The sequence below is a fragment of the Mustelus asterias genome, chromosome 11 (genome assembly GCF_964213995.1).
Source record: "Mustelus asterias chromosome 11, sMusAst1.hap1.1, whole genome shotgun sequence".
NCBI lineage: Eukaryota > Metazoa > Chordata > Chondrichthyes > Carcharhiniformes > Triakidae > Mustelus > Mustelus asterias.
The window spans coordinates 97220116-97240377 of record NC_135811.1 but is presented as its reverse complement, the minus strand read 5'-3'; the positions used below and the strand labels follow the sequence as shown (position 1 = coordinate 97240377).

The following is a 20262-nucleotide window of genomic DNA, read 5'->3' as shown; positions in this document are numbered from 1 at the left end:
GATGGTGGCCCAAGCCGGGAATTGAACCCGGGTCGCTGGCGCTGTGAGGCAGCAATGCTAACCATTGTGTCACCATGCCACCTTAAGATGGCTGGGTTTAAGTGAGATATCCATCTTGTCTGTGGGTTTACCGACTGTTTATGAACCTTGATCTTGGCCTCACAGGCTCTACAGTGAGGACATCGGTAGTCGGCCAGTAAAGATGGTGACAGATTGTTGACTCGAGCTACTGCCCTCTCTCTTATCATTCTCTCTCAGTGGCTGCTCTCGATGATTGGAAGGTCTTGGCACCATTTTTGACGATGCTTTCCTGGCCTCCAGTGGTTTTCCAGTGAGGGGCGTATCCTTCTTTCAGTTGCATCGAGGGCCGTTGGGGTAACAGCACAAACACCAAAGCACAAGACACACCCACTATAGAACCAGCCACAAAGGAAAGTCTTCACCAGCTGCTCAACTTTGGTACAACTGGCATGAGGCTTGGGCACAACCTTCCTGTACAATGCTTCAACCCGTGTGTTCAAAGCAAGCAAACTTCATGGAGGCTTTAAGATTGTCTTTGAAATGCTTCCTTTGACCCCCCCCCCCCCCCCTCTATAAGCGGGGCTCCCTGGTATTGTTCTGGGTCGAGCACCTTTTTCAGCAATTCTGAGTCAGGCATTGCGACGCCGTGTCACATCCATCTCAGCTGACGTGAGACTATCGTGGCCGCGATAATCTACGTCACCAAGTGGCCGCGTGCGGAACAGCATCGACCAAAGCCTGGTAGAGCAGGCCACAGTTCGCACAGGACTTGGGGTATCACCGTGGGGCGGGGGAAGGGTAAAGTGCGGTGGGATTAGCTGAAGACGGACATTAATTAAAAACTAACCCTACATTCTGCACCTTCTCCTTTCCTTCTCTATGAACGGTATGCTTTGTCTGTATAGCGCGCAAGAAACAATACTTTTCACTGTATACTAATGCATGTGACAATAATAAATCAAATCAAAATCAAATCTAAATAGTCCTGTTGAGCATGCGAATTTCCTGCTTTTACGATGTGCGGAGAGTAACATATTTGAACAGGACATATACTTGTAAAGTTACTAATAAATCTCATGTGGCACTGTCCAAACTATTGGAGGAGCAGGAGCCCAAAGGAGATCAGGGCTTCAGATAAAAGTAAATGTTGCCAATATGAGGTAAATGAATGTCAGAAATCGATCACACCAGCAGTGGCGCAGTGGTATTGTTGCTGCACTAGTAATCCAGATGCCCAGGATAATCCTCTGGTGACGTGGGTTCGAATCCCACCATGGCAGATGGGGAGAAATTTGAATTCAATAAAAAACCTGGAGTTAAAAGTCTACTGATGACGATGAAACCATTGCCAATTGTCGGAAATACCCATCTGGTTCACTAATGCCCTTTAGGGAAGGAAATCTGCCATCCTTACTGGGTTTGGCCTACATGTGACTCCAGACCCACAGTAATGTGGTTGACTCTTAAATGCCCTCTCAAATGGAATGGGCAACAAATGCTGGTCCAGCCGCCCACGTCCCATGAAAGGATAAAAAGAACTGATTCCAGAAATGGAGAATTTACACAAACGTTAAAGGGAGAAAAAGAGAGGAGACTCAGTGCTTTTGGTGTTGAAAACTAAGCTACAAGGAGAGGAGGATGGGCATTCACGGTGCCATCCATTAGATGGAATCCTGAGCTTTGCCAGGCTATTGGTGACAAAGAAACATACAGAATTCTCACCATTAACTTCAAGGTGAAATACTGAAGTGAAAAGCAAAGTTCTTGCAGACAGGAAATTTGTTCACACAAGATTTTGTTTAATACAATAATATAATTTAGCCAGATGCGACAAAAATGATCAAAGACAACAGTTGAGTGCGACAATAAAAATTGCATCAGGAATTCATCCCGACGCCCGTTTGATTTTTGGATCTGCCTAAACCAATCGGTCTCGCCAACAAAGAAGAAGTGGGCAGGATTTTCCACACCTCCCGCTGTGCGTTTCACCACGGTGGCAGAGGCCATTGGCCGGTGGTGGGAGCTTCCAGTCCCGCCGCTGTCAATGGGCTTTCCGTTATAAGCAAACCTGTTGGGACTTTAACCTGGCGTTGTGAGACTTCTTACTGCGCCCATCTCTGGAGCGTGGGAGGAAACCGGAGCACCCGGAGGAAACCCACGCACACAGGGGGGAGAATGTGCAAACTCCACACAGACAGTCACCCAAGGCTGGAATTGAACCCGGGTCCCTGTTGCTGTGAGGCAGCAGTGCTAACCACTGCGCCACCCTTCCGCCCAGGTGACATGTTAACCATAACAACCACAAATAGCAAACATGCTTCCCAACTGAAATCTAATTCTCTAAATTAGTAATTCGAGAAGTGCAAAGATTGCTCAGACTGACTGATATTCTATGGTGTTGAATATTAAGTGCTCTAACATGCTGTGTTGTGTGGACAATTCTGTGATAATTAAGTGCACAACCATTTAACATATATTAAATTCCACTGGAGTTAATTACCCCGTATCTACAAAGTGACATTAACATAAGCAGCATGGATGACTTGACTGTCTGCAAAGCCATTGACTCCACAACAACGTTACAATCTGAAGACAGTTGGCAGTCCACCGTCACTTCTTCACTGCAGTGAGGGGCTGGACCTTAGCAGTAACATCTTTATCCCAGAGGACAATTTTTTTTTAATAAAGGGGAGGGAGCAGTAGTTTTATTTTTAGATTTCATTTCAAGAATTCAGTAATTGTTATAAGCCCCACATAGAAGTAAGAGTAATCTTAATCCATAATTTTAATGCTGAAGTAAGCTTCTCACTCCCTTCCCCACATATAAATGACAGTAATCTTAATCACAGAATCCTACATTGCACGAGGAGGCCATTTGGCCCCTATTGAGTCTGCACCGATCACAATTCCACCCAGGCCCCATAACCCCATGCATTTACCCTAGCTAGTCCCCCTGACGCTAAGGGGCAATTTAGCATGGCCAATCCACCTAACGCGCACATCTTTGGAAATGTGGGAGGAAACCAGAGGAAATCCACGCAGACACGGGGAGAACGTGCAAATTCCACAAGACAGTGGCCCAAGCCGGGTATTGAACCCGGGTCCCTGGCGCTGTGAGGCAGCAGTGCTAACCACTGTGCTGCCGTGCCGCCCATATTCAGTAATCTTAATTCCATAATCTTAATTCTAACTAATGCTATTCCCTCCCTTAGTTGGGTTTGGAAATAAAGAGATTCAGAATATGTATTGCTAGCTGAAATGATCATATATTTCATTTCATGAGATCTTTCTTCCTGTTGCAAACTGGAGGCTGTAAAATAATGCCCTAATTAAACCCTGATTGTGGTTAAATATATGGAGATGTTATGGATGATTAATAGCTAGCTTTAAGTGAAAAGGAAATCCGCGAGGAGATCTGAATGATTTCTTTCACAAAATTGAACGTAGTTGAATTCTTCCATCTGACAGGGGACATCTTTCCACTTCTTGAATGTTCTTCTCTCCGTTGGCAGCTCAACCACAAATTTCTTAATGCACAAACTGGGAATGGGCACAGACTTGTAGATCATCTCCATTCCCCATTCCTGTATGGAGAGGCATAGTACATGGTTAACCAAACAGTATTTCAAAGTAGACCTTGTGAGGCCGCTACAGATCCCCCAAATCAGCGGCAACCATCAATGAGTATCTGGCAATGGGAGCCTTGCAACTAGGATCATAGAATCATCCCCACAGTACGCAAGGAGGCCCATTGAGCTAGCCCGCACATCTTTGGACTGTGGGAGGAAACCGGAGCACCCGGAGGAAACCCACGCAGACACGGGGAGAATGTGCAAACCCCACACAGGCAATCACCCAAGCCGGGAATCGAACCCGGGTCTCTGGTGCTGTGAGGCAGCAGTGCTAAAGCAGTGTGCCACCATGCTAAACAGGCATTGGAGTCTCAGGTTTGTGGAGCAACCCATGCCAGGGGTAAGTAATGTGGGGGAGGGTTTCACAAGCTGGGGGTTGTAAGAAGATGGGTGCAGCGGACTGGCTCCCAGTAGGTCCCTTTCCCAATGGCGAGACCCTCAATCAGGCGCCAAGCCTTTAATCGAGAGACCAAGCCTTCCCCATGCAGTGACAAGATGGCTGCACTGTGTTAGCTACCACGCACACCTCATGGTGACAAGCCCAACTACGGCTGGGTCAATGATAATGGTGGTTGGATGAGGGCCTTGAGTGGTCATTAGTTAGCCATATTTAAAGGCCTCAACACGAAGGTTGACCATGGGTCTTCCCGACCAGAACTTAATTTTGGAGGAAGGAGAGAAGGTGGCAGGATTCGGGTGCACTTCCACCCCACTTAATTACAGGCCCAAGTCGCCACCAATGAAAGCACAAGATTCTGCCCATAATTTGCAAATCCCACTCATTCTAAATCATTCTAATTTTTAGATACCCTGATTTTAAAATCACTAATGCAGTTACTAACTTTTACTCTCACGCTATCATTGACCGGCTGGTCTGTAAGCGGAGTTGAATGGATCTTACTCACTTGACCACATTTTCGACAGCTCACTGAACCGCCCGGTTCCCAGTCCTCAAATTTTCTTGGAAGATTTATTTTTCCAGATACCCGGTAGTAAATTCTGTGAAGACAAAGGAGGCAAAAGTGAGCGTACCAAACATTCATCTTCAACTGTAATCAATTATTTGATGACAGTTTGCTGGCTTGTAAGAAAGTTACTGCTATAACACAGTGGTTAGCACTGCTGCTTCACAGCTCCAGGGACTTGGGTTCGATTCCCAGCCTCGGGTCACTGTCTGTGTGGAGTTTGCACATTCTCCTCGTGTCTGCGTGGGTTTCCTCCGGGTGCTCCGGTTTCCTCCCACAGTCCAAAGATGTGCGGGTTAGGTTGATTGGCCAGGTTAAAAATTGCCCCTTAGTGTCCTGAGATGCGTAGGTTAGAGGGATTAGTGGGTAAATATGTAGGAATATGGGGGTAGGGCCTAGGTGGGGTTGTGGTTGGTGCAGACTTGATGGGCCGAATGGCCTCTTTCTGTACTGTAGGGATTCTATGTTTCTATGAACTCCGGACGATATGAATCTTTATATAGATTGGACAAGTTTGGGGGCGGCATAGCGGCACAGTGGTTGGCACTGCTGCCTCACAGCGCCAGGGACCTGCGTTCAATTCCTGCTTGGGTCACTGTCTGTGCGGAGTTTGCACATTCTCCCCATGTCTGTGTGGGTTTCCTCCGGGTGCTCCGGTTTCCTCCCACAGTCCAAAGACATGCTGGTTAGGTGCATTGGCCATGCTAAATTCTCCTCAGTGTACCCGAACAGGCGCCGGAGTGTGGTGGCTCGGGGATTTTCACGGTAACTTTGTTGCAGTATGACTACTTGTGTTTAAAATAAACTTTACTTTTTCACTTTACTTTGTACCATTGAAACCTTTTGTCATTTCGCCTCTGCTGCCCTCCACCAATCACAGACTTTCCCTTTTCTTCCTCTTCTGAACTTTTCCGACCTTTCCATTGTACAAAACTTATTCAATTTTGAACTTTTCTCAGTCCTGATATTAAGTCACAGATCCGAGCGTTTTACTGTTTCTCCCTCCCTGGCCCGCTAGGTTATTCGAGTGCAGGTACCAGACACCTTGGAGGCAGTCTTCAGGCCTCATGCACTCATATGCAAAGCGCACTGGGGCCATGTCGGGGGTCAGACAGGACTTGCAGATTTAACACTGGCGGGAACCCCCTTAAGGATTCTCCCAGCCCCCGCACCCGCACGTAATCAGAGAATTCAACAATGCAGAAGGAGGCCATTTGGCCCATCAAGCTGCACCAACAACAATGTCACCCTGGCCCTATTCCTGTAACCTCACACATTTACCCTGCTAATCCCCCTGACACTAAGGGGAAATTTAGCATGGCCATCTTTGGAGCGTGGGTGGAAACCGGAGCACCCGGAGGAAACCCATGCAGACACGGGGAGAATGTGCAATTTCCATGCACACAGTGACCCGAGGCCGGAATAGAACCCGGGACCCTGGCGCTGTGAGGCAGCAGTGCGAACCACTGTGCCACCGTGCCACCCATTCATTTAAATATGCAGGACGGAATTTTCCAGCTTTTCACGCCAGCGGGACTTTCCAGTCCCGCTGCAGTGAACAGAGGTTTGGCTGAGCGCCAAATTCCCCATCCTTGCTTGCAGTGGCGGGGGGTGCGGGGGCGTGAACAGCTGGTAAGATCGTGCCCAGTTAGTCAGGATTCTCCCTGCTCCCGGGATTCTCCGATTCTCCCACACCAGGGCACTATGGCCACACCAGGGTGGGGGAGCTCAGAGACCATTGGGGTCTCCGGGTGGTCAGACACAATGGCTGGGCAGTGCCCATCGGGCATTGCTGAACTGGTCATGGTGCGTGGATCCCCAGGAGTAATGGTGGAGGCAGGTCTGACCCGCCCCTCATCCCTTCCTTTCTGTCACAGCAGGTTCATAGAATCCCTATAGTGCAGAAAAAGGCCACTCCGCCTATCGAGTCTGCACCAACCACAATCGCACCGAGGCCCTGTTCCCATAACCCCACACATTTACCCTGCTAATCCCCTGACATTAGGGTCAGTTTAGCATGGCCAATCAACCTAACCCATGCACCCTTGGACTGTGGGAGGAAACCAGACCGCCCGGAGGAAACCCACGCAGACACGTGCAAACTCCACACAGACAGTAACCCGAGGCCGGAATTGAACCTGCGTCCCTAGCGCTGCGAGACTGCAGTGCTAACCACTGTGCCACCATGGATTCCGCTCAGCGGCAAAGGCACTAATTATCCTATACCCACCACCACCTCGGGATCCAAAATCCAGAAGATCCCCGTGCCTGCCGCACATCCGGTCCTGAGCTTCCCTGGATATGGGGTCTGGCATTTTCTGTTTTAACGCTAGGGATTGTTTACCGTTCCAGCACTGTACCTGGGCAGAACGTCAGAGGGGTGAAGAGGGCATGGGAGGGTTGAAAATGCTCGGGAAAGATCCACAGGGGAGGGGAGAACAGAAGCAAAACTCAATCGCATGGCATTCATTCAATGTGAAAACACACCCAATGTGCTCACCACAAAAAGTTAAGCATCAGAAAGATCTAGCTGCAGACTTACTTAAAGTTTGGGTTCACATTAACATGGTGCATGCCCTCAATGATTTGAATGTCATTGGCATGGCACACTGCCTCATTGCAGTTCCGGCAAAAAAACCTCACGTCTTTCGGATAGTTTCCCGACTTTGTGGCATGTTGCTTCTGTTCTTTAACTTTGCGGCTGACTATACCTTCCACTTGCAGCTCTCGAATCTACAATAGAACAAGCGATTTGAGTTAAAGTGGCAGCAATTTGACTTCCCAACCAGATGTTCCAGCCTTTTCTGTCACTCTAGTGCCCAGAATTACGACACAGTGCAGGCAGGGACTCAGTGCTTCTAAAATCTGTCCACAGACAAGCTGTTAAAACAGCTGCTGAAAATGTAGCATTTGGACTATGGATAGTATCACAGAATCCATACAGTGCTGAAGGAGGCCATTCAGCCCATCGAGTCTGCACCAACTCCCTGAAGAGCACCCTCCCCCGTACATTCAGCATAGCTAATCCATCGAACCTACGCAACGTAGGACACTAAGGGTGGAATTTTACCGGCACGTCCACCCGAGGTTCGTACGACCCCGCCCGAGGCCGATGGAGAATGCCGTTCTCCGAGCCCCGCCCACCCCCGGAATCGGGGTGGGCGCACCGGTAGAATTCTGGCCTATGGGTTAATTTAGCATGGCCAATCCACCTAACCTGCACATGTTTGGATTGTGGGAGGAAACCGGAGCATCCGGAGGAAACCCATACAGACACGGGGAGAACGTGCAAACTCTACACGGACAGTTACCCAAGGCCGGAATCGAACCTAGGACCCTGGCACTGTGAGGCAGCAGTGCTAACCACTGTGCCACCAAGTCCAGTCTCCAGCAACTATCTAATTAAATATGAACATTGGTGAGGTAACTCATAGCATTCTGTGGAATTCACATTTCTCATTGTTTAAGAATGGGACAACACCTGAAAACTATGGGATTTCCAGGCTGCCTGTCTCCATGTTCCATATTGGATAAAAAGGAAGATCAGTAGCCACTGATAACTTCCCACTGTATCACTATGGCCTCCTCCATCAAAAACATTAACCTAGCAGTCATTGAATAGAAGCTAATTCCAGGGATTACACCATTATTACCCCAGGACTCCACAGACCTATCAGAACCACCAATCATCAGCCAGTCCGAGATCCAGCAAGTCATCAAGCAGTCAAAATACTTAACCCGTTCCAGTTTCAAAGTTCACCTGAGAACCAACCTCCTGGATATTGGACTGCAAGAAACCTCACAACTGGCTGTGAACCCTTCACTTTCTGAGACCTTCACTTCAACTAGAAATCATCAAATCCATTCAAGAAACCATAGGCCTGCCACTTGGGAGACCAGTAATAGTAAATTAGAGACTAAGTAACTGTGATCTGTAAAAGTGAACAATCTATCTGTATCCAATGTGTGTGTGTGTGTGTCTGTGTGTGTGAGTGAGACATTACATTAATTCTAGGTAAACATCTGAAAATATAAACATTTATTCATTTTAAACTGACAAAAACCTGCTGCTGAATTATTTAACTGGAGTACACACTCCAAGGGCAAGAAGACACAGTAAGAAGTTTCACAATACCAGGTTAAAGTCCAACAGGTTTATTTGTTAGCACGAGCTTTCGGAGTGCTGCTCCTTCAAGAGGTGAATGAAGAGGTGGGTTCACAAATAGGGCATATATAGACACAGACTCAATTACAAGATAATGGTTGGAATGCGAGTCTTAACAGGTAACCAAGTCTTTACAGGTACAGACAATGCGAGTGGAGAGAGGGTTAAGCACAGGTTAAAGAGGTGTGAACTGCAACATTGGGGGCAGCGCTTGCCCTTTCAAAACGGTGCCCAATCACTTGGCAGCCGGACTCACCACTGTGTTTAGGCCCCGCCCTCTCAGAACTGGCATGAAATTCACAACTTTCCCAAAAATTGACTAAGTGTGGGACGATTACGGTCCGGTCCACACCAAAAAGATCGGCATGGATCGCTCCCATTTCCTCGCCCTTACGGTCATTTTTTTGGGAAAAGTCCACCTCTGTATCGTCCTTCTAAATTATTTTTTTGATTCATTTTTATAGGATGTGGGCATCGCTGGCTAGGCCTGCATTTATTGCCCATCCCTTGTTGCCCTTGAGAAGGTGGTGGTGAGCTGCCTTCTTGAACCACTGCAGTCCCTGTGGTGGAGGTGCACCCACAGTGCTGCTTGGGAGGGAGTCCCAGGATTTTGACCCAGCGACAGGGAAGGAACAGCGATATATTTCCAAGTCAGGATGGTGAGTGGCTTGGAGGGGAACTTGCAGGTGGCGTTGTTCCCAAGTATCTGCTGCCCTCGTCCTTCTAGATGGAAGCGGTCATGGGATTGGAAGGTGCTGCCTAAGGAATCTTGGTGAGTTCCTGCAGTGCATCTTGTAGATGGTACACACTGCTGCTACTATGCATCAGTGGTGGAGGGATTAAATGATTGTGGAAGGGGTAGCAATCAATCAGGCTGCTTTGTCCTGGGTGGTGTTGAGCTTCTTGCGTGTTGTTGGAGCTGCACTCACTCCAGGCAAGTGGAGGGTATTCCAGTACACTCCTGACTTGTGCCTTGTAGATGATGGATAGGCTTTGGGGAGTCAGGATGTGAGTAACTCGCTGCAGGATTCCAAGCCTTTGATCTGCTCTTGTAGCCACAGTATTTATATGGCGAGTCACCCAGGATATTGATAGTGGAGGATTCAGCGATGGTAATGCCATTGGATGTCATGGGGCGATGGTTAGACCCTCTATTATTGGAGATGGTCATTGCCCGGCACATGTGGTGCGAATGTTAATTGCCAATTGTCAACCCAAGCGTTGATATTGTCTTGCTGCATTTGGACATGGACTGTTTTTTCCACACTCTCTCCTGTGCCTCCATATCCTTTCTATAATATGGTGAACAGAACTACATACAGTGCGGCCTAAGCAAGGTTTGATGCAGCTTTAGCATAACCTTGGTTAGAAGAGCAACCTTTGCCAGTGACCTAAGACAACCCCTGGAATTCTTTTGTTACAGTTTGCAACCAACACAACCAAACACACCTGGAGGTTGCTGCTATTGAGGATTAGGGACAAGCACTGGGAGAGGCAGAGTAGCAATGAGTGCAGATCAGATAGGTAAAACCTCAAACCCCAGATCCCAGGCTACTCATAACCAACGGGAAAGCCACTGCTTCCTGATATTTAACTTCCTAAAGCACTTCACCTTTCTTCGCTTCATTGATTTTCAACGCCTCCGATACCACAATTTTAGTGACATCACATCCCCCCACCCCCACGCCCGACCCTGTGGATCCCAACAACACAGCAAAATCCTACAGTGCAGAAGGAGGCCATTTGGCCCATCGAGTCTGCACTGACCACAAACCCACCCAGCCCAATTCCCATGACCCCATAATCCCATGTATTTATCCTAGCTAGTCCCCCTGACACTAAGGCGCAATTTAGCTTGGCCAATCCACCTAACCCGCACGTCTTTGGGCTGTGGGAGGAAACCGGAGCACCCGGAGGAAAGCCATGCACACAGGGGGGACAATGTGCAAACTCCGCACAGACAGTGACCCAAGCCGGGAATCGAACCCGGGTCCCTGGAGCTGTGAAGCAGCAGTGCTAACCACTGTGCCGCCGTGCCACCCCCAAACATTGAAGTCATTCTCTTGCTGCTCAGGGTCCATCTCTCTGCTTTGTATAATGTTCTGAAGCGAGGGGAAATTGTATACATTGTATTTCTGGGCTACACAGAATTGCCTAGTGGCCGATATTGCAGCAACATGCATTCTGTTTTGCTGTGGTACAAAGTTTGTGCAAAATGATTCAAGCACCTTACCTTCAAACGGTATTCGTCTGGAGGCATTTCTTGCACAGCCTCTATTGCACGTTTCATAAGGTCCTCACGGAACTCGTTTGTAAACTCCCGTTGGATCTCTCTCCCTCCTTGCTTAGCAACCACGGAGTAAGTGCTGTTCTCAGCTCTGGCTCGTCCTCTGGCCTGGGAGAAGGCGGCAAAGTGCAAAGATTATCAAACGGGCAAGTGCTCCAAGCGCCAGTCTCTTTGACAAGCAGGAGATTTTCTCTGCAGTCACCAATTTTTTTTCAATTCATTCGTGGGACATGGGCGTCACTGGCTGGACCCAGCATTTATTGCCCATCCCTAATTGCCCCTCTGAACTGAGTGTCTCGCTTGGCCATTTCAGAGGGCAGTTGAGAGTCAACCACATTGCCGTGGCTCCAGAGTCCCATGTAGGCCAGGCCAGGTAAGGACGGCAGATTTCCTTCCCTAAAGGACATTAGTGAACCAGGTGAGTTTTTCCGACAATCGGTTTCATGATCATCAGTAATTCCAGATTTTTAAAATTAAATTTAAATTCCACCATGGCGGGGTTTGAACCCCAATCCCCCGAACATTAGCTGAGTTTCTGGATTAATAATCTAGTGATAATACCACTAGGCCATCACCTCCCCTGCATGTGGAATGTGATGCTAACAGAGAAAGACTTCCCAAGGTGCTTCACAAAGGCGTAATCAGAAAATAGATATCAGGACCAATGAGGACGTTTTAGAAGGGGTGCTGTGACGATACTGTGCCTTTAAGACATGTATCTGAGCCATGTTCTTGTGCAGGATCTGTTGTAGCAGTTTTTTTATGCACTCGGGGCCATAGTGTCTACCAGCATGCTGTATTGCTGTTGCAGCAGCCTAATTGTTTCTAATGGCTAGAATGTTGCTTTTAATCTGAAGTAACGCTGTTCTGCTGTTTTCCCCTGGGATTCTGCAGAGTGGGGCCTCATTGTGATGCTTGGCGGGTATGGTCATGTGATGAGGAAACTGGCTTTTCCACAGAATATTCAAGCTCAGGTGTTGCTTTTGAGTAACAATGAGGAGTCTCTCTCTCTCTTTACCCCTCTCTGAAGTTGGAGACTGGAATCTGCCAGAGACTAAGTTTACCTCTCTGAGGTTTTGCTCTTTAGAGGATATATTCATAGAATCCTACAGTGCAGAAGGACACCATTCGGCCCATCAAGTCTGCACCGACCACAATCCCATCTAGGCCCAATCCCCATAACCCCATGCATTGATCCTAACTAGTCCCCTGACACTAAGGGGCAATTTAACATGGCCAATCCACCTAACCTGCATATCTTTGGACTGAGAGAGGAAACCGGAGCACCCGGAGGAAACCCACGCAGACACGGGGAGAATGTGCAAACTCCACACAGGCAGTGACCCAAGCCGGGAATCGAACCCGGGTCCCTGGCACATTGAGGCAGCAGTGCTAACCACTGTGCCACCTGCTGTAAACTGCTGTTGGGATCTCTGTCCAGAAGTGTTAAAAAGCTGAAAATCTAGTGTCACGTTTTGGTGCGAACTGATTCTGAGGAAGGGTGTATGTCTGAGGTATTGCTTTGAATTGGAACAACAGAGATAGCTAGCTGTTGAGAATTATACTTAAGTCTTGTAATTGGTAAAAGTTATGCTAATTCTTTTTGTTATATTCTGACTGTGTTCTTAAATAAACCTTTCAGAAAAGCTTCCAAGTGGGTCACTTGAATCATATCTGGAGTGAAACACCTTATGCTCACCCTAATGCCAAAATCAAAAGTAAAACTTAGGATCTAGGCTAACTTCACAAAACACCTTGGAGTTCCTGGCCTGGACCTTAACAGGTGTTCAAAAGCTTGATCCAAGGTTTGGATTTTGAGGGGGGAAGGAGAGGGAAGAGGAGAGGCAGAACAGCAAGAAAGAGCATCAGGTCCAGAATATCTGAGGCATGGCAGCAACGGTGGGCAAAGAAAGTAGGGACCCCCAAACGGTGAAAGAGTCAATTACTAGGGGGCATAGGTTTAAGGTGCGAGGGGCAAGGTTTAAAGGAGATGTACGAGGCAAGTTTTTTATCCAGAGGGTGGTGGGTGCCTGGAACTCGCTGCCAGGGGAGGTAGTGGAAGCAAATATGATAGTGAGTTTTAAGGGGCGTCTAGACAAATACATGAATAGGATGGGAATAGGGGGATATGGCCCCTGGAAGGGTAGGGGATTTTAGTTCAATCAGGCAGCATGGTCGGTGCAGGCTTGGAGGGCCAAAGGGCCTGTTCCTTTGCTGTAATCTTCTTTGTTCTTTGGTGTGAGGAAAAGCAATAGGTTATTTGGAGAGGGGCTGGAGGGATGGAGATTGCAGAGGTCAGTTACCATGAACAGGCAGGGGCCATCGACGAGCAGGCGTTGATGTGGAAAGAAATACAGACAGCAGAGATACAGATGAGCTGATGTTCATGGCATGTGGAGAGCGGAAAGCTGGACAGGAAGGATTTGGACGAGATGGCTCTGGCAGTGATAGTGGCACAGTTGAGGTTCACAGCAGCACGTGGGTTTAGGTTGGGGTAGAGGCAGGTAATGAGAGGGAGCTGGAAGCAGTCAGCCTTTGCGATGAAGAATTTACCAGGTGGGAAGCTCAGCTAGGGGTCATTTGCCTGTCGAGTTTGCAAACCACGCGGGCAGGATTCTCCGGCCAGTGGGATTCGCCTATCCCCGAATGGAGATTTAACTGAGCGCCAAATTCTCTGTCCTCTGGCAAAGGTGGCGGGGCGTGAACGGCCGGAGAATTCCGACCACTGTGGTTCAGCCGGAGACTGTGGACAGCTCGGGAAATGGAATTACAGGCGAGGGTTCAGACTTTATCTTGGGTTGGTGGGGGGCGGCAAGATGGTGGCTTTCCTCTTCTCAATTTAACTGGAGAATATCAGGCCTGCAGTGTGACATCTCAGAAGCTGAGGCTTTGAGAGATACTGCGGAGGTGCAACTCGGTGTCATCAGCAATATTTCCCTCTTATGTTCCCTTTGTCCGCATCCTGTTTTGCTGCATTGCGTGGCCCCTTTAAGACCGTTGCGAAGATGTACACCCATATCCATGCAGCTTAGAGGGAACATTGGATCACTGTCCATGTGGAAGCTGATCCCATGGCTGCAGATGACGTTGCAAAGCAGCAGGGGGCACAAGGACAGGCTCTTGGGAAATTCTGCATCTAATAGTGCAGGGGCACGGAGAGAAACCATAGCTGAAGATGATGTGACTATGGCAAGATTGTCAAGAAGGCGATGGCTTAGTGGTATTATCGCTAGATGATTAATCCAGAAACTCAGCTAATGTTCAGGGGACCCGGGTTCGAATCTCGCCACGGCAGAGGGTGGGATTTGAATTCAATAAAAAAAATCTGAAACCATGGAAGCTACTGATGACCGTGAAACTACTGTTGATTGTCAGAAAAATCCATCTGGTTCACTGATGTTCTTTAGGGAAGGAAATCTGCCTTCCTTACCCGCTCTGGCCTATATGTGACTCCAGAGCCACAGCAATGTGGTTGACTCTCAACTGCCCTCGGGCAACTAGGGATGGGCAATAAATGCTGGCCAGCCAGTGACGCCCGTGTCCCATAAATGAATACAAAAAAAAAGAGCGGAACCAAGTGAGGGCAATTGCTCTGATTTGGAGAAGTGAGGAAAGAATCATAGAATCCCTACAGTGCAGAAAGAGGCCATCTGGCCCATCGAGTCTGCACCGACCACAATCCCACCCAGGCTCTATCCCATATCCCTACACATTTAGCCGCTAATCCCTCTAACCTACGCATCTCAGGACACTAAGGAGCAATTTTAGCATGGCCAATCAACCTAACCCGCACATCTTTGGACTGTGGGAGGAAACTGGAGCACCCAGAGGAAACCCACGCAGACACGAGGAGAATGTGCAAACTCCACACAGACAGTGACCCAAGCCGGGAATCGAACCCAGGTCCTTGGAGCTGTGAAGCAGCAGTGCTAACCACTGTGCTACCGTGCCGCGAAAGGAATTGAAGGAAGATAGCGTGAGTGGAAAACATATTTGGTCGGAGCTGTTTCAATGCTGTGGCCGAGATGGAAACCAGATTGGGAGCGATTTCAACATGCACTGGCAGCAACACTGAGCATGGATTTAGGAACCAACACTGAAGGAATTGAGAGGAAGAGAAAGCTGGAAGTTAACAAGGACAGAGGACTTGAACTGGGTTTCTTGAGGAAAAGGTGATGATAATGTCTTTGAAAGTGAGGAGGACAGCACGATCGCATGCAAATGGGAATTGGTTTGTCAGAGGTTTCGTGGGAATGAGGCGAAGGAGGACATTGAAACCTACAAGCAGGTCCATGGACCTCTATCCAATGTTATCCCGAGCAAACCCATCAGGAACTATACCTCAGCAACCAGACTAAGGCTAACAACAGTTGACTTTTGGGACTACGATGGAGTACAAAATTCACGCAAAGTGTCAATGTTGGGCATCTGAAAGTAAGAGGAAAATGCTGGACACACTCATCAGGCCAGGCAGCATCTGTACAGAGAACAGACCGGTTAATGTTCCAGGTACAGATCTAGTTTTGAAGGAAGGTTTGCACTCTAAAGCTCACCTGACACTCATTGAGTGTCTTTAAGACAGAGATAGATAGGTTCTTGATTAATAAGGGGATCAGGAGTTATGGGGAAAAGGCAGAAGAATGGGGATGAGGAAAATATCAGCCATGATTGAATGGCGGAGCAAACTCGATGGGCCGAGTGGCTTAATTCTTCTCCTATGTCTTATGGCCTATGCTTTATTCTATTTCAGAACCCAGTCGATTTTACCACTTTCCATAATTCAAACCTGTACACTTCTGCTCTTTGCTGAATCAACCTAGCTAGTGCCCACTGTAGTAGTTGGCAGTCTAGCCAATAGTTAATACTACTTGATATGTTCATCCAATGTCCTCCCTCGCTTGTAATCATTTCTCTAGGTCTACTACTCTTAGTTGTGCTGAAAATGTGCTCCATTGATTCCCAGCACAATTTAAATGTAACAAGTTTGAATCGTGGCCCATTTTATATTTCCAGTGAAAGTAGATTTCATTTTGACACTGTTCAGTGATCTACGATTGATTCCTAATCAACATGGAGAGCAGCACGGTGGCACAGTGGTTAGCACTGCTAACTCACAGAGCGTGGGACCCAGGTTCGAATCCGGCCTTGGATCACTGTCTGTGTGGAGTTTGCCCATTCTCCCCGTGTCGGCGTGGGTTTCCTCCGGGTGCTCTGGTTTCCTCCCACAGTCCAAAGATGTGCAGGTTAGGTTGATTGGCCATGCTAAAATTGCTCGTTATTGTCCCGAGATGTGTGGGTTAAGTGGATTAGTGGGGTAAATATGTGATAGGGCAGGGGAGAGGGCCTAGGGAAGATACTTTATCAAAGAGTCAGTGCAGACCCGATGGCCTCCTTCTGCACTGTAGGGATTGTATGGATTCTATCAACATCTAAAATAGAGTTTGCATTTGTGGCGATTGACAGTCTGTGATTCCTGACTGAGGGAGAGGTGACATCGTACAGAAATAAAGCATCTTTATAAGTATCCTTTGGCCTGTGTGATCTCTTAGGCTGCTTTCAATCACCCAAGGGCATGGAAGAGGAATTTGCCTAAGCATCTTACCCCTAATTGGCCCTGCACCTTTTCTCTGCAGGCCTGAGGGACCAGATGGTCGTTTCCTGCATGTTAATCTTGTATAATGGTGCCTGCCGCAAACAGGACGAAAAACTAAACATGAAACTGTACTCTGATTAATTCCGCATTTCATATTGATTTACCTGAACCATAGCAATCTCATTGGTGATAAGTCCATAGCGGATGACCACATTGCATTCTCTGATATCCAAGCCTTCTTCCGCAACACTGGTGGCAACGAGGAGGTTGATGTCGCCATTACGGAATTTCTGGATGACATTGTGTTGCTCTTGCTGTAACATCATAAACACACAGGAAATATTGAGTACCAAATATTCTGTACACCTGTTAACTTATCTGTAGGCATCGTTACAAAGTCTAAAACAAATCAGACTAAACATCAAAAAATTAGAATGGGAGGAAAGTGCATTTCACAATTCTCAACTTTCTTTAAATTGTTCCAGTTCTGATGAATGGTCACCATCCAAAACATTTGCAGTAAATTGCAAAATCTGAACAGTTTGTTGCATTGTCCTTTCTGCTGCCCTTATTGTTTGATTTCATTTGATTTATTGTCCCATGTATTAGTATACAGTGAAAAGTATTGTTTCTTGCGCGCTATACAAAGAATACCGTTCATAGAGAACAGTAAGAAGTCTCACAGCACCAGGTTAAAATCCAGCAGGTTTATTTGGTATCACAAGCTTTCGGAGCGCTGCTCCTTCATCAGGTGAGTGGTCAATACACATTAACCTGGTGTTGTGAGACTTCTTACTGTTCCCACCCCAGTCCAACGCCGGCATCTCCAGTTCATAGAGAAGGAAACGAGAGAGTGCAGAATGTAGTATTACAGTCATAGCGAGGGTGTTGAGAGTTTAAAAGAGTTAGAACGAAGTTTCAGAAGCATAGAACGAGAGTAAAAGATAGAATTAGAAAGTATGCTGGGCACAGCTTGCAAGAAGTCGCCTTGCTCTGGTGCCATCTTGGAAAAATATGGAGGTGCAAGTACAGTTAGTTCAATAATGGCTATTGGCTGAGAGTCCATGGCCAGATTCTTATCACCATTCAGGCCGGTGGGATTTTCCCATCCCGCTGCAGTGAACAGAGATTTGGCTGGGCGTCTAATTTTCCGCCCTCGCTGCAGCGGGAACGTGACATGAATGGCCGGTAAGATCACGCCCCACATGTTAATCTTTTCTCTACGCAATGCATGACAAAAAGATGATGAGACTGGGATTTATTTTCGCTTTCATTTGAAAAATTAAGCACTGAAGAACAGGGTGACACACTTTTTGGAACTTGTAAAGTTGATTTTGAGGAGGTTTTGAGTGATTTGAAAAATGGCCACATGTGCATATTATCGCCAAAATCTTGCTACCATTTATGCTGACGGGACTGTCTGATCCCATCGACTGCGCATAGAAACATAGAAGATAGGAGCAGGAGGAGTCCAGTTTGAGATTCACTCTATGGGAGACGATGGTCTAGTGGTATTATCGCTAGACCATTAATCCAGAAACTCAGCTAACGTTCTGGGGACCGGGGTTCGAATCCCGCCACGGCAGATGGTAGAATTTGAATTCAATAAGAAAAAATCTGGAATTCTGAAACTACTGATGGCCATGATTCTGAAACTACTGATGGCGGCACGGTAGCGCAGTGGTTAGCACTGCTGCTTCACAGCTCCAGGGTCCCGGGTTCGATTCCCAGCTCGGGTCACTGCCTGTGTGGAGTTCGCACATTCTCCTCGTGTCTGCGTGGGTTTCCTCCGGGTGCTCCGGTTTCCTCCCACAGTCCAAAGATGTGCGGGTTAGGTTGATTGGCCATGTTAAATTGCCCCTTAGTGTCCTGGGATGCGTAGGTTAGAGGGATTAGCGGGTAACTATGTGGGGTTAGGGCCTGGGTGGGATTGTGGTCGGTGCAGACTCGATGGGCCGAATGGCCTCCTTCTGCACTGTAGGGTTTCTTTCTTTCTTTCTTTCTATGAAACCATTGTCGATTGTCGGAAAAACCCATCTGGTTCACTAACATCCTTTAGGGAAGGACATCTGTCGTCCTTACCTGGTCTGGCCTACGTGTGACTCCAGAGCCACAGCAATGTGGTTGACTCTCAACTGCCCTCGGGCAACAAGGGATGGGCAATAAATATTGGCCAGCCAGTGACAACCCTGTCCCACGAATGAATTTTAAAAAACTTACTTTCACCATTGATACAGTACAGGAAATTCCCAAATCACATTCCGCTAAGCAAAACTGGTGTGAAATTCCAATAACTAAATTCCAGTGTTAGCTGCAGTTAATGTTAGGGTGAAATACAATGATCACCCTATCAGCTGCCATTGAGAGTTGCAGGAGGGGACAAAGTCTCCCTGATGGAAAGGAATTGGTTCAAGAATATACAGTGAAACTGGGCCAAGTTATTTAAAATAGGGATCAGTAAGAGTGCATTTGACATTGAGAAAGAGCGAAGAGTGGTCTTTGAAGAAGGAGGATTGAATGAATGATAAGGACAATGTACAAGCAATATTTTACAAAGCTAGTCCTGTTTATGATTCCTCAGATGTCCACATGTAATGGAAATTGCCTGTCAACTTTTCATGGTTATAATTATAGCTTTTGCTCAATAATAGCTCAAGTTTTGCATCTCTCGGTGGCTAAACTGCAGGGAAACTCCAACAAACTGTTTGACTGCTAAAGAAACTGTAAGATTTGAAACTCATCCGGTAAAAAAAATCATTTTTTCAGCAGTTTAAAACATTTACCAGCTTCAGAGCAAACGTGTGATCGTTCAGTTTCTGTAGGTTTTATGAAGTCATTTTGTTTGACCAGTAAAGGTAAGTCACCATAGCCCCAGGTGACCACACCTCAGGTGAGGGGCAAGATTGAGAGGACGGACCTTCATGAATAACCTCAGCCGGTACGGGAATTGAACCCACGCTGTTGGCATCGCTCTGCATCACGAACCAGCCATCTGAGCTAACCAACCCCATGCAGCCATTAGGAAAACATCATTGGAAAGCATTGAATGGTTGGGTGTCAAGATACTTGCCTCAGACGTGGTAGCCCCAATCAGGTTACCAACAAGATCAAGTGTTATTTTTAAGTTTTAAGTTTATTTATCAGCGTCACAAAAAACCTTTGCAACTGAAACATTTGATTCAGAAGAATCCAGAAGGGTAGCGACTTTGTAATAATTTAGCCTGGAGAATTTCCCAATGCATCAGCTCATTTGGTGATGTGTGAATAGTCCCTGAGTACAGTGGTGAATCTTCATGCCAGAATCCTTTGATCAAACTGTTCATAACACTCGGCAAGTAGTCTTCAGAGACCTGACTCTGCGAGCAGCTCTTTTCTCACCCCGAAGCCAATTGCCTTGAAATTCATTACCAGCAGTTTTCTCTGAGCAATCACATTGGAAAGAGGCAGACATCCTCCAAAGAGATTTGCCTTGTCCTGTGCCAACTTAATCAAGTGATATTCCATTAACGTTTCCATTGTAAGGCTGCTTAAACTCCATTGTATATTAGTCAAGTAGGAATAGCTTGCATTAAATTCAGTGATGTATTTTTTTAATAAAA

At 47.2% G+C, this 20262-nt stretch overlaps 1 protein-coding gene across 1 annotated transcript in view; it reads right to left on the bottom strand.

The window, feature by feature from the left end:
* Positions 1-1805: 1805 nt before the first annotated feature.
* The window catches only part of dhx58 (DEXH (Asp-Glu-X-His) box polypeptide 58), a 49349-nt gene continuing 30892 nt past the window's right edge, over positions 1806-20262 (bottom strand). Inside the window, exons 10-14 of the mRNA XM_078224044.1 lie at positions 16828-16977; positions 11017-11178; positions 7161-7351; positions 4559-4652; positions 1806-3605 (exon numbers count right to left, since the gene is read on the bottom strand). Coding sequence (XP_078080170.1) covers positions 3408-3605; positions 4559-4652; positions 7161-7351; positions 11017-11178; positions 16828-16977 — 795 coding nt within the window. The 3' untranslated portion in view covers positions 1806-3407. The remainder of the gene's footprint in view (positions 3606-4558; positions 4653-7160; positions 7352-11016; positions 11179-16827; positions 16978-20262) is intronic.